This window comes from Nycticebus coucang, chromosome X (genome assembly GCF_027406575.1).
Source record: "Nycticebus coucang isolate mNycCou1 chromosome X, mNycCou1.pri, whole genome shotgun sequence".
Classification (NCBI taxonomy): Eukaryota; Metazoa; Chordata; class Mammalia; order Primates; family Lorisidae; genus Nycticebus; species Nycticebus coucang.
This window is the reverse complement of record NC_069804.1, coordinates 149,989,161-150,004,560: the sequence shown is the minus strand read 5'-3', so window position 1 is coordinate 150,004,560 and position 15,400 is coordinate 149,989,161. Positions and strand designations below refer to the sequence as shown.

The 15,400-nt window shown below is 37.9% G+C and overlaps 1 protein-coding gene across 1 annotated transcript in view; it reads left to right on the top strand.

Moving 5' to 3' along the window:
- TENM1 (teneurin transmembrane protein 1) overlaps nucleotides 1-15,400 on the top strand; it is a 442,965-nt gene that overhangs the window by 302,509 nt on the left and 125,056 nt on the right. Inside the window, exons 16-17 of the mRNA XM_053580321.1 lie at nucleotides 586-835; nucleotides 12,594-12,614. Of these exons, the coding sequence (XP_053436296.1) occupies nucleotides 586-835; nucleotides 12,594-12,614 (271 nt within the window). The remainder of the gene's footprint in view (nucleotides 1-585; nucleotides 836-12,593; nucleotides 12,615-15,400) is intronic.

The window sequence follows — 15,400 nt, the reverse complement described above, 5'->3', positions numbered from 1 at the left end:
CACTGATGATAGTGTGATATGGTCCAAAAGAGTGGAAAATTCAAGTCCCTTTTGTATATCTTTGAAGTGCATTCTAACAGGATTTCTATCCTTTTCACAGAAGTAGATTACTTTCTTGATTGTGTTTTGCTGAGGTTAATATTAAAATTGACTGATAGTCTCTTTTCAGGAACCAGTTTCATAGTGAGGGTAATTTGAAGTCACACAGGTGTGTGCTAGGCATCGGAAGAGAGCCAGCAAGAGATGAAAAATTAGCCAAAGATGATTCACAGAGCCCAGAGTGCATAGATCATTAAAAAGTAGTCATCACATATTTCATTGAGGCATTCAGAAGCAGTGTTAAAGGGACTGGTTGTATTAATCCACTTCACAAATGGACAAACTGAGGCAAAGTGTATTATGCTACCATTTGTTGTAGTTATGCAGTTAAACAAAACCAAGGGTAGTGTCTTTCACTCTCTGGTTCTCTTATGCCAGGCTGAAGCTCTTTCCTGCTTTGAACAATGAAAGAGAAATTAAAATGCTGCTGAGATTATGTGGTAATTTTTTTTTAATTTTCTCTCCTTTTATTTTCCTTGGGTCTAGGAATCATACATAAAGGGAATGGAGAAAATACCTTCATTTCCCAGCAGCCCCCAGTCATATCAACTATAATGGGTAATGGGCACCAAAGAAGTGTAGCCTGCACCAACTGTAATGGCCCAGCCCACAACAACAAATTATTTGCTCCTGTCGCCTTAGCTTCTGGCCCTGATGGCAGTGTGTACGTTGGCGACTTCAATTTTGTAAGGCGAATATTTCCCTCGGGAAACTCCGTTAGTATTTTGGAATTAAGGTAAGTCTCCTCTAATCTCTATGTTTGCTTAGTGGATAAAGAAAAAAGCTAGAATAAGATACTATGAAGAGACAGGCATTGCCAGAAGGAGCAGAAAATGCAGCTTACCCCTGTTGTAGCACTGAATTAATATGCAGGGATGGTGCAAAAGTCAGCATGCCCACTCCTCCTATTTAAAGGAAACTTTGAACACTGCTTTGAAGAACCAGGAAGTGTTGACATCCCTGTACGCATGCATGTCCTTCCCCGGGTGCATTGCTGTCACTGATATGGATCTCAATATCCATGCTCAGGTAAGTCACTCCCCTACTACTGGTCACTACGAAGATGTGTCAAAAATATCTACTCTAGGAAAAGCAAGTATCCAATGTACTCAATACTAATATGAAACCAATATATAAACAACTGCGACTCCACATGATAGAAAAACACATGTATATTTAAGTGAGGGGAGGGGAGGAGGGAGGGGGAAGAGAGAGGGGCATTGGTAAACTCTCACCTAATATGCACAATGTGAGTGTACACAGCACGCCCCCTGGGTGAAGGGCTCAACTACAACTTGAACTTTACCTTAGAAATGAAAACAATGTAACCTAAACATTTGTACCTTCATATCTGAAATTTTTAAAACAGAAAAAAATCTATTCCATTCTAACAGGGATAGGTATTACCAGATCCAAAAGGCTAAATTTGCTAACATCTCCAGGTCCAGTCTTTTAATTTTTTTTTATTTTTTTAATGTCTACTATTTTTTTTTCAGGTTAGTGTGAGGGTACAAACATCGTCCAGTCTTTTGAAGTGGTGATTTCATAAAGAGGAAAATGGGAGTCTGTGTTTACATGACATGATAAGGAAGGAAGAACTAATTCTTTACCCTTAGAAGTTCTACCCTGTGGGGCTCAGTGCCTATAGCTCAGTGGCTAGGGCGCCAGCCACATTCACCAGCACTGTCAAGTTCAAATCCAGCCTGGGCCTGCCAAACAACAATGACAGCTACAACCAAAAAATAGCCAGGCACTGTAGCAGGTGCCTATAGTCCCAGCTACTTGGGAGGCTGAGGCAAGAGAATCGCTTAAGCCCAAGAGTTGGAGGTTGCTGTGAGTTATGACGCCATGACGCTCTACCAAGGGTGACAAAGTGAGACTCTGTCTCAAAAAGAAAAAAAAGTTCTACTCCATGGTGATTAAAACATTCATCTTTAGATTATTCTCACTCCGTTCTAGGAATTTTCTTGAGAACACAAAATATTTTGACACCTTTGGTAAGGAATTTATAGTTTTGGTTCTCCATATCCTGAAGTTACACAAAGATTACAACCACAGTTTTATCAGCTTATTTCTTCCCTTTCCCAGGCTACAGGACACAAATATATATTCTTTGGGATCCTAGAAAAGGGAAGTATCCACTCCTATCCCATTAGGGGTAAACAAATCTGTTTCCTTTCCCCTGGCTAAATCAGTAGACCCTCCTTTCTAATTAGCTATGATAGCTTTATCCTCAACACATGCCTCTGGAACTTTAGGAAACATAGGAAAAGCTTCCGTATGTTTCAGAAGATTTTGACACCATACAAATAAATTACTTCATTAAACAATTTTTGTGTCAGGCATCTCCCCAGTGACCTGAAAAAAGAGTGACCAAAAGTAGTGACTGGGAGAGCAGAGACATTGAGCAACCTATATGTCAATACCATTATCAAGACCAGTTAAAACACATGTGCAGCCTTGGGTCATTTTAATTTAACGCTTGTGTTTACACAAGCATGGAAATTTGAATACTTAAGAGCATTCCTTGAAATTTTTCAGATTCTCATGCTTGCTTTGGTATCTACCTCCCTTTTCTCAGACTGAGTTATTCCTTCACACCTACCTGGGGAAATCTTTTGGTCCCAAGCCCCCATCCATTTTTCACATTAATTCAATCCAGTTTTAATACATTTCTTAATTATAATTGCAAAGGCTGTCATAGGGAAGAAAGCTGTTAAATCCCCTGGCTAATAAAAATATGGACTGTAAAGTTAAGACTTTATAAAGATGAAGCACATCTAGAGAGTCTGGAGAGATACTAATTCATAGCACCCTGTCCTAATCAAGTGTTCATGTACCTCAGGGTGTCACACCTCGTGGGGGCTCTCATTTTCAGTAGTTTGTCTCTTTGGTTACCTACTTAATGAAAAGCCAATAGGAATGCCAAGATTGTATGCCTGAATTTGGAAATTATTTATACAACATGCTACGTTATTTTCAAAACCCTAGAGATGCTCTATTTTCAAACACGGGGGGGAAGCACTGAACAATTCATTCAACATCTGAATGTTTCCATTCATGCAGATATTGGCTGTCAGGTAGTCAGACACCTTGTATTGATGAGCCTATAACTATAACTAACTACAATTATAACTATGGTTAACCCCTAAAGCCTATATAGCCAACCCCTATATCGATAACTCCTCAAGAGAATAAATCTAACAAAACAAAACAAAATTAATATAATAAAGCAGCTAAATTTTATTTCTAATTTAAATGCAAATTTACCAAAAGGGAGCAATTGTCGTTCATTGATGAAATTCTATTTTCGTCAAGGATCCTTAACAGTTTACAGATTGGCATTTTAGTCCAAAGTACCTTATGACCTTCAGCACAGAGCCTTTGGAAGTATACAACAGAGTAAGTTGGACCCTAATTGCAAAGTGATTTTTCTCGCTATGAAGAAAAATTATTTTCTGACAGTCTGAAGTATTGTCCAATGCCTGTATTCATTCTTGCTCCCAAATACTGTTTTCTCTCATTATCACAACTCTTCAGCCATGTAAGTATGCACACACCGTGAGCTCACACACACTACAAGCTCATACACCCAGGCACTCTCACTTAGCCTGAATCTTCCCTACCTGGCTTTTCTGAGCTCAGATCCTTTAGAGTAGCTCTTCTTAACTTTTTTTTTTTTTCTGTTAATCTCAGATTTCTTTGAGAATCTCCTGAATCCCTTTTCTTAGGAAAAAAAAAAACATATCATACTAAATTGCATGTGTGATTTAAGGAGTCACATTTTTTCCTTCTCTTGCTCCCTTGCTCCCTTGCTACCACCAGCAATCCGTCCCTGTAGATAAAGCCCTTTAATAGTTATGGTTAAGATCCCCTGCAATAGGTTCAGGAGAAAAGACAATTCTCCCTTCCTATTCCAACACTCCTGTGATTGGCCATCAAAGAAATAAGCTGGAATTTGATCAAAAGTTTCTGAGTGAGTTTACTTTAGTGGTAGAGCATTGTGCTTGTCGTTGTGGAGGATAGGTCTGAGAATATCCTGGAGAGCTGGTTTAGTTATGGCAAATTTCTTCAACATGTGAATGCCATTAAAATATTCCATTTCTCCATCATAAATGAAACTCAGTTTAGCTGGATACAGGATCCTAGGTTGAAAGTTATTTTGTTTTAGGAGGTTAAAGGTCGATGACCATCCTCTTCTAGCTTGAAAAGTTTCAGCAGAGAGATCTGCAGTCATTCTAGTATTCTTCCCCTTGTAGGTTATGGTTTTCTTACATCTGGCTGCTTGCAGAATTTTCTCCTTCATATTAACTTTTGTGAAGTTAATTATAATGTGTCTGGGAGATACTTTATTTGGATTGAGTCATGCTGGGGTACTGAAACTGTCTGCTATCTGAATTTCAGAATCCCTTGCCATGTTTGGGAAGTTCTCCTCAATTACACTTTATAACAAAGATATTTGCACCATAATGTTTATTGCAGCCCAATTCATAATTGCTAAGTCATGGAAGAAGCCCAGGTGCCCATCAACCCATGAATGGATTAATAAATTGTGATATATGTACACCATGGAATATTATGCAGCCTTAAAAAATATGGAGACTTTACCTCTTTTATGTTTACATGGATGGAGCTGGAACATATTCTTCTTAGCAAAATATCTCAAGAATGGATATTTCAGCCCTACTATCCAATGTACTCAGCCCTACTATGAAACCAATTTATAAACACCCACACTTCCATATGAATGCTATAACCCAACTACAGCCCAAGATGAAGGGAAAAGAGGAGGGGAAAGGGAGGAGAGGGGGGACTATGGGTGGAGGGAGGGTAATTGGTGGGACCACACCTATGGTGCATTTTACAAGGGTACATGTTAAATCTACTAAGTGTAGAACATAAATGTCTTATTTAACACAATAACTAAGAAAATGCAGTGAAGGCTATGTTAACCAGTTTGATGAAAGTATTTAAAATTGTATATAAAGCAGCACATTGTACCCCATAATTGCATTAATGTACACATCTATGATTTAATAAAAAATAAATAGATAGATAAATAAGCTGATTGAATGTACATGATCATTTTGATCTGCATAGTAATTGACAGGTAACTGCCTGTTTGACTAGAGTGAAAACTATCAAACCAGTTTATGTTAACACATATTAGCTGTCATCTTTACTCATAAACTAATATACCTATTACCAGATTCACTTTTTTAAAAAGAGTATCCTGATCAGCAGCTTATATATACATTATATATACAATTTGTGGATTTACTTATTTTTACTATGTATCTTTTCCAGACTTAAACTTCCTGAAGGGAGATAAGTTGATTTAATAAGGCTCTGCTATCTTGAGAACCATAATGTTCATTGAATTCTACTGTATTTAGATAAAAGCTTCATTTTCTGCTAGTGTTTTTTGTTAAGATCAGTAAATTTAATTGTACCCCACCCTGTACAAATTAGTCACTTTACTTGCTTGGGTCATCTGTTTCCTTGAAAACATAGACTAATTTAGTCATTATGTTATTGGTTGCATTTTAAATTGTGAATGGAGAAGCAATATTGTCAACAGGTCATTATTGACTTGGATAGAGAAGCTTGTAGATCTTGACCCTCTGTCAGATTATTTATTATGTAACTTAATTACTCTGTTCTCTACTTCCCTACCTATAAAAATTACTTCAAGTTTATATTCAAACATCCCTTTACATGTCTTATAGTATTTAATTTGTTTGGAGAACCATAGATGTGTATTGCTCAGCCCAAAGTTTGATGATAGTTTGGGAGGACATACAGTTTGTCCTTAATGGATGCCCTTCTAGATTTCCTTCTCTTCTATCCTTTTGCTCCATATTGAGCCACACTGAACAATCCCAGGTGCTCCTTGACATTTTGAAGATTGGAAGACTGTAGATTTTTGCTACCTTAGCCCTACTGATCCAAACTGCCCCCAATTGCTTTTCTTCCATCTGACCTAAAAAGAATTTCATTTTCACTGGTTGCCAATCACTTATTTCCTCTAGCTGATCCCCCATTGGCTGAACAGAGAGAGAAAGGAAAAGTCATTTTTAATGATATCAATAGAAATCTGCAACAATAAACAATATTATTTCTTGTTATTTTAAGTCTGTAGTACCCACTTGCCTGTTTTCCCAAAGATTTCATCTGCACATATACATCTTAGTGGTTCCTTCCAGTGGGAGACTAAAGTAAGATAATAAAGAAAGGAAGCTGATAAATCATGTAATTAAACCTAAGGGAGTTTAAAAAATATATTCTCTGAGGACTTTTTTTTTGCAGTTTTTGGCCAGGGCTGGGTTTGAATCTGCCACCTCTGGCATATGGGGCCAGCACCCTATGCAGCCTTAAAAAAAAAACGTACTCAAACACGTACATGTGCATATACACACACATTGCAGTAGCACAAAAGTAACATCACAGACTTTTAAGCTTTGCATTAGAAGGATCCATGAGGGTATCAGGTCCAACATTGTGCCCAATGCCTACTTGAAAGTCTGTCATCTCTGTTTTGTTTGACTCCTTTCAATAATGAGAAATATAAATGCCTCTCATGACAGCCAATTGCATCTTTGGACTAATCTGTTAGAAAGTTCTTCCTTACATTCAGCCAAAATCAGCCTTCATCAAACATCCACCCAGTAGTGGCAAATGTTAGCACCTGAAGCAGCACGAAACTTACTCCCCTCGTTTACCTGACAAACTTTCACAAGTGTGAAGACAGCTAATATAGGTTCCTGAGCTTTCTTTTCCTCAGTCTAAACATGCTCAAGTCCTTCAACTATTTCTCATTAATTATGACTCTGTTTCTTTTGTATTATTATGTCCTCAAGGCCACTTTTTGGTTTTCTGAAAGTATTAGGGATGATGATATAAGTAAAAACAGGAGACACCATATCAATTTTTGCAATTTGTAATATCCCCTGGCTCCCATTTCATCTTCTAATTTCATAATTCTGTTAGAAAACCCATTAAGCGTGACTAGAAATAATTTATTCTTTATAAAAACCTCTTGCTGCTATTGTTCCATTATTCTCCAAAAATTTATTTTGTCCTTCCCTTAAAAATGAAAGAGAGAAGAAAATAAGAGCCTAGTAAATGCTTCTTGGTACCTTGAGTAATTTGGACTTGACAAATGTCAACATGACATGAAAATTTCTCTTGATATTTTACTGTCTTTTCCAGTGACTACTTAATATTTCTCACATTGCTTTTTGGACTTGACTCCTCTTGTTTTCTGGAAATGGAGTAGAACTGGAATAGCACCCATTTAGGGGAAGTTAGCATGCTGAGAGGCAGTAGATTTGTAAAGCCCTCTGCTGAAGGAACAAATGGAACCTGGGCTTTGAGAGCTCAGCTAACAGCTGAGAAATGGCCATGAGCCATTCTCGTCAGCAGCACTGGAGCCACAAATGCTAGAAATCCTACATGTAGATTTCTCCCTACTCCAATCTCATGTATTAGCAATGGCACTCAAAGATGTGAAATAAGAAATGTGTCAGTTGCTAGCTAGACATGTCTCAAAGACCCCCCATGCTGGCCTTCCACAGTGCCCAAAATTTCCGCTCTAAGAAATATGTTCCTTTGAGTTAAGACATGAGATCTGTTAAGAGTCTCCAGTACTAAAACCTCTTTTTTTATTTCAAATTATTATGAGGGTACAAATTTTTAGATTACATTCTTCTCACTTCGAGGGTAAAGTTCCAATTGTAAAAGAGCCACTCAACCAAGGGGCAGGTTATACACCCTCACAATGTGCACAATAGGTGAGATCCCACCACATGCCCTCCTTTTCCTGCCAATCGTCCTCCTACCCCCTCTTCCCCCCTTCTCCCTCTGCCCCCATACTAGATTATATTTGTGTTTTATTGTTCATATGATCATGTAATTATTTATATATTGGTTTCATGGTAGTATTGAGTACATTTGATATTAATTTTTCCAGTCTTATGATACTTTACTGAGAAGAATGTGTTTCAGCTCCATTCAGGTAAACATAAAAGATGTAAAGTCTCCATGTTTTTTAATGGCTGAATAATATTCCATGGTATACATATACCACAGTTTTTTGATCCATTCAAGAGGTGATGGGCATTTGTGTTGCTCTCATGACTTGGCAATTATGAATTGAGCCACAGTAAACATTCTGGTGCAAATGTCTTTGTGGTAAAAAGATTTTTGTTCTTTGGGGTAGATACCTACTAATGGAATTGCAGGATCAAATGGAAGGTCTACTTTTAGTTCTTTAAGGATTCTCCATCTTCTTTCCAAAAAGGCTGTATTAATTTGCATTCCCACCAGCAGTGTAGAAGTGTTCCCTTCTCTCCACATCCACACCAGCATCTGCAGTTCTGGGACTTTGTGATCTGGATAAATTTTACTGGGATAGGTGATATCTCAGAGTGATTTCAATTTGCACTTCTCTGATGATTAAAGACAATGAGCATTTTTTTCATGTGTTTTTTGGCCATTTGTCACTTTTAGAGAAGTTTCTGTTCGAGTCTCTTGCCCGCTTACAAAGGGGATTGTTTGCTCTTTTCTTATTGTTTAATTTGAGTTGTCTGTAGATTCTAGGTATCAGGCCTTTGTCAGATTCATAACTGCAAAAATCTTCTCCCATTCTGTAGGCTGTTTGCTTTGTTTTTGTGGTACCATTAGCTGTGCAAAAGCTTTTTAGGTTGATAAAATCCCAGTTATTTATTTTTGGTGTTGCTGCAATTACCGGGGCGGGGGGTCTTCCTCATAAAGTTTTTTCCCAGGCCAGTCTTCAAGCATTTTGCCCATACTCTCTCTAAAATTTTTTATTGTTTTGTGTCTTAAATTTAAGTCTTTTATCCAGAGAGAATCAATTTTTCCCAATGGTGAAAGGTATTGGTCCAGTTTAAGTCTTCTACAAGTGGCTAACCAGTTCTTGCTGCACCATTTCTTAAATAAGGATTCTTTCCCCCTGTTTTTGTTAAGCTTGTCAAATATCAAATGACGATACATGGCCAGGTTCATCTCTAGATTCTCTATTCTATTCCATAGATCTACATCTGTATTTTTGTGCCAGTACCATGCTGTTTTGATCACTATAGACTTATAGTATAACCTGAACTCTGGCAATGTGATGCCTCCAGATTTTTTTTCTAAGAACTGTATTTGCTATTCAGGGTTTTTTTCTGGTTCCATATGAATTGAAGTACTATTTTTTCAAGTTCTTTAAAATATAACATTGGTGCTTTGATAGGGATTGCCTTATATCTATAGATTGCTTTGGGTAATAGAACCTCTTTTTAAAACAATCCATCAAGCTAACAGCGTCCATGAGTCCCTCAACATAGATTCATTCATCAGCTTGCCTCTCAAAGGAATTGCTAGATGAATGCAAGGCCCTAAAACACAAGACAGGTAAGTTGGGATAGGAATGAAAAACAGAACCAGATCATGGGAGAAGGTAGTTTTGGATGAGGGTTGCTGGAGTTGGAAGGTCTAAGAAGTCAGTAGCAGGCAAGAAGTGGGCACTGGGTATTCAAAGGAAGAAGACAATGGAGAAATGAATTGAACTCAAATGTTCTTTCTGGCTAAGAAGAGGGAAGGAAGCTGAGAACGGGATGAAGAACAAGGAAAGGGTTACACAGAAGAAGCTAGTCTTAACTCCATGACAACAGGTCACTAGACAAAACTCCAAAGTTGGTACATCCTTTCCATCCCTCACCTCACAAAAATACAAAAAGAATCGATGTGACATTATGTTAAGTGAAAGAAGCCAGACACAAGAGGACAAATATTTAATGGTTAGTTTGTTTTACATCGAATGTCTAGAAGAGGCAAATCCATGCAACAGAAAGCAGATTGTGGTTGCCTGGGGCTGAGGGAGAGGGGTGGAGAATGGGAAGTGACTGCTAATAGGTATGAAGTTTTTTCATAGGGTGATAAAAAGTGTTGTGGAACTGGATGATGTTAAGGGTTGCACAAATCTCTGAATGTACTGGAAACTGCTGAATTGTACATTTTAGAAGGGTGAATTTTATGGTATATAATCATATCTCAACAATTTCTTTCAAATTAAAAAAGAAGAGTAAATAGCCCTTTTCATTATCTGGCTCCTGAGAAAATCAAAGATCAACTTAAAAACCCTATCATTGGGAGCATTTCTTGCTCTAAAAAGATTTAAAATCCCATTCCTTTCTCCTCCAAACTCATGGCAAGCTTCAATTTGGTCCATTGCCAGGTGGCAGTGCCCATGGCTGGGCCCTGGCCCTCATGAAGAGCTCACACACTGGCACCTCAGCATGTAGTCAGTTGCCAGCTAGACAGCAGACTGACTCTGGTGGTGGCTCAGTCCTAAATCCTTAACTAAAAGTAATTCTGAGACAGAACAAGGTCACACACTGGAAATAAATTCCGTCATTTTCACTTCCTCCCTCTGAGATGTTAATGAGAGAAGCTGCTCTGCATAATATGGGACATCTTTCCAAATTCACAGTGACATTATTAGCAGAATCAGAAGCAGCTGCAAGAAAGTTAAACCATCCCCCTTTGCTCTTCTTGCCTTTGCCTAAGAATTTCAAAACCCTTTGTAGCCACATAAATGGCTCCATACCCTGAGAATCTATTGTAGTGAAACCATATTTTATTTTTTTTTTAAATTTCAGATTACCATGAGGGTGCAAGTGATTAGATTACATTGCTTGCATTTGTTAGGCAAAGTTCAAGTTGTTAGTTGAGCCCTTCTCCCAGAAGGTGTGCTGTATACCCTTCCATTGTGCCCATTAGGTGAGAGTTTACCAATCCTCCCATCCTCCCCGTCCCTTTTCCCTACCCCACATGAATTTAATTGTGTTTTTCTCTCTTGTGGCCATGTAGTTGCTTATCTATTGGTTTCATATTAGTATTGAGAATTTTAATGGGGTCCTTCTTGTACTTTCACAACAGAACTTTCTTCAGAAAGATCAACTATGTTACAGAGATTAGAGCAGCCTCAAGCACACTGCCCTATAATTTAGAGGCCGCAAAAACAAGCAGTGTCTAGAGACAAAGAAATTGAAAGAGGTACAAATGCCCAAGGCTAGGTTTCTAATCAGAGTACCCCACCCTTATCAGCTGACCTTTGTTTGAACCCACAAGCTACCTACCCTTTTGAGATGGCCAAGGAAACAGAAAAGTCAATGGACCTTGACCTGTAGCCCAGCTAGTAAAATCCTAGAAAAGTTCGTTTTAAAAAGAGTTGAATTTGTTGCAGCAGATAGCTTCAGGTGAAATAATTTTGTGTCTTTTCTTCTTCTCTGACGTTCCAAAGAATAAGAACATGTTCTAGTTTCGATAAAAAGGTTTCCTATCTTCATGTTTTCAAAATGGCATAAAGGCCAGATTTAAAAGGATTGTAAAATTAAAATAACTGTATTTCACAGATGATGATAGCCTTTTAATCCCAGGCAGACTTGACCCAAAGTCAGTCCTGTACACAGACTGCATCCCCTATGTGAAAACCTCATACCAGGTCCCAGAGAGAAATGCACTAGGCAATACCCTATGCCGAGTGGGTTATAGATCCAGAGCCACCAAAGTGCTCTGCTTCTTCTGGCCTGACAGCTCTGTTTTGCCCACCCCAGTTGACCCCTTACAGCGTGGATGACTGAAAGACATGGGCCCTATACACAATGTTTTGTCGAAACTGTTTTGAAGCAGCAGTTTTGATGCCAAGGACATTCTATCATTAGAAAACCATACTTTCGGGCGGCGCCTGTGGCTCAAGGAGTAGGGCGCGCGTCCCATATGCCGGAGGTGGCGGGTTCAAACCCAGCCCCAGGCCAAAAACCACAAAAAAAAAAAAAAAAAGAAAACCATACTTTCAACTTGTTATTGTGAAGGAATGTGCACACTGGACATCCCTATCTTATCTCTGAGATCAGATAAGTGGTACAGGGTTAGGGTTGGGATATCTGTCCTGCACATGATTTGATAATAAAACATGGTGATTTTACACTTTGATAGGATGTTATGACTATCAAAACAAAGCCTAGAATGGTCAGCCCCTCTGCAGGGGCTGCTTCTTCAACCCTTAGCTCAGTGGTTCTTAGGCCTTTGCTAAATTTGTTAAAAATAAACTCCCCAGAACGCAACTCCTCCTCAAGGTTTTGATCAGTGGGGCTGAGGAGAGCCCCAGGAAACTGCTCATGTACAAAAATCCAAGTGATTCTGATGCTCGTGGTCCAGAGAGAAACTTTTAAAAACCTCCTTTAGAACTTTGCCCTTCCATTGACCAAAATATATAATCACCTTGACACAATCTTAGGAGGAGAAACTTGGAGGAATTGAGTCAACTTTGGCTTGCACATCTGACTGAGTGATCCCTGTGGAGTTTCTCTAATAGCCACAACATGAGTTAGGAATCCATGTGTCTGGTTAGATTTGGCTTGTTGAATGTTACTGATGATTCTCTATTTGCTTTTACTTGCCACTCGTGGATACCTTGTGCACCCTAGAAACAGAGATACCAGACATAGGTAAGCAAATCACATGGCAGCCACCTAATGCCCTCTCTTGCCTAAGAGAACACCTCTTAATAATGTGTTAACAGGGAAATTTTGTTTCTTAAATAAGGTTAAAGAAATAGTGTGAGAGTAAATTGGGAAGTTATGACTCAGGTAAGTGTCTTCCAAAAGAAGAGGGGTAGACTAAGTAGCAATTTGATTGAGGATCAGAACATACTGAAACAAAAGCAAGGTAAATGAAAGTCAGAAGTTCAGTACTTAATGGGAAAGCAAGGCCTTAAATCTCATTATGTTTCCCTAAGGTGATATCACAAATGAGTCCATAAATTCAAATAGATTAGATGTTTTCAAATTGCAGGTAGAGAGAGAGATGATGAGGCAATATCCCTAGATCCAGAAATATAGTTGACAAGTGTACTAAGAGACAGTGACCATGATGACCTTCTTTAATAAGATTTTTTCTTTTTTTTCTTTTATGTGACCTCATGCTTTCTATTTCTTTTCACCAAGAAGTAATAGGAAAACTCTAAACTGACTATTTACAGACAATGGCATGTAGCGCTGAAATTAATCATAATGAGTATTTCTATTCAATTTGTTTATGCATTATACTTGTCAAAACTATTCTAAATTACCCGAAATTACAAAGGAGAAAATTGATTTTGTTCACTCCTGAATGCCAATTGTCATCAAAATGGCACCAGTAGGGTTTTTAATTTGGATTTTGTTTAGGAAATGCTACTTCCTAAATGCCAGTGCAGAAGATCAGCCTTGCTACTTTGGCATAACTGATTTCTTAAGCAGATTAAGTTGGTTGTCAAATTTCTTACTGGTAAAGTGTTACACAGTATTAATTATAAGCATTAATTGCCCATTTAACAATCTATGTGATTTTAACCAGCATGAATGAAGTGATCTTTGCTAAATCGAAGAGCATTCTTTGAATGTAAAACTATCAGAAGGAGACAGTTTAGTCTAAAACCCAAGTTAAAGAGAAATCTTCACATATCTCACATTTCAGTTTGCATTTAGACACAAGGGATTAAAACAAATTGGAATGTAGTCCAGTGGTTTTTCTTTCTCAGGTATTGCATGTTTTCAGAAAGTAGAAAGAAATCAGTCTCCAAAGAGCTGAAGTGCGCTTGAGAAATAGCATGAAATAGCAAATTACATATTGATATAAGGGACCTTCCTGACTTCTGGCTGTCAGAAAAATAACATTAATCAGATTTGAATTTGGTGTGTTGGGCTATTCCATCTTCTAAAGGCCAATACACAAAGTTTGAGAACAACCTAGCTGAGCAAAATAGGATATGCTATTCAGTTAGAAGAAGGCAGGAACACTAATTAGTTTTGCCAACTTCAGGACAAGAGTATACTGATGGTATTTTGCTTACACAGTTATATATGATTTAATCTAATCTTAATCCAGGCCCAAACTTGTTAGTGACCCCGGGCAATCTCCCTATGTGTTTGGGTTTCCCCAGCTGAGATTTCAGAAGAATGCTAATTCTAACTTCCCTCACAGGCACATTGGGGATATTAAATAATGAATGAATGTAATGCATTCCAAAGTACTTTTGTGCGAATAACATTTCTCTTGGAAAAATAGCCTATGGACTCTTCCTAAACAAAGCATGATTAATCTGTCTCAAATGACACTTCACAAACTGGATACTAAAATATTGAAGGTTGTTTCAGGGCAGGGTTGTGATCCCTTCTATATTCTAGAAAGATCTAAGCACATTGAAGAAATTTTAAAATGAAGAATTATGAAGACAAAAACTCAACTAAATATTTTAAAACTTTTACTCAAATCACCTATTTGAAGCAGTCTTTGCTACAGAGATGCCTTGTCTGGTATGACTGCTAAATCAATTCTGGAGTCTGTTGAGGCCCTTCAGTTTATTTACAGCACCTGTCATGGTGATTCCAGGGTTGATGGTGTCCCTGGAATCTACTGGATTCTCTTACTTGATGAAGGTAAGTAGAAAAAAGTCAAGTATTCCAATTGGACCTGATTTTTTTCCAATTACAACTATGAACTAATTCTCGAATTAGTATTTGCCAGACTTACTATTACTACTAAAACATATATAAATACACTTAGAGGGCTAATACAATTACAAATATAATTAATAACATGACAGTCTTTTAAGGTTTCTTAGTTGTTCTCATGATCCTCTCCCTCCTTTTGTTTGGCTAAGTGCCAAGACCTGAGCTCTTTTATGTCAGTTTCATGTCCTGCAATTCAATTTACTTCAGCATTTTTTGAACATCAACACTGTCAGGCACTCTGTTGGCACTAGACATATGAATATGGGTCCTCTGCAATGAGCTCTCAGTGTAAGTGGAAAGAGAGCTATATAATAAAAAAAAAAATGGTGTTCTCATCTTTGTTTCTAATACTATTCTCCAATAAAAGGAAGCAGGGATCCTCAGAGACATAGCTGATTCTAGGACTGGGGAAAAGAATATGCAAGATGAGACTGGAGCATCTTTTAAATCCAGAAAAAAAAAGGTCTATAAACCCACCTAGATGAGGGTATGTCAAAGGGGCCCATAAGCCAACAGAAAGAGTTCCTAATGGCTAATGCTAGAACAATTTGAGCAACATAAAAAAGTTGCATTGGATTTAATTCGAGGTATAAAATAAACATCTATGAGTCCATACTGATAAAATAAATGGTTGAATTCATAAATAAATGGAGAAGAGATAAAGCTCCCATTTGCAAGACTTACAAATAATTTATGTTGCTACTTCACCCTCAAGGAGGTAGAGCATATTTACTTACTCC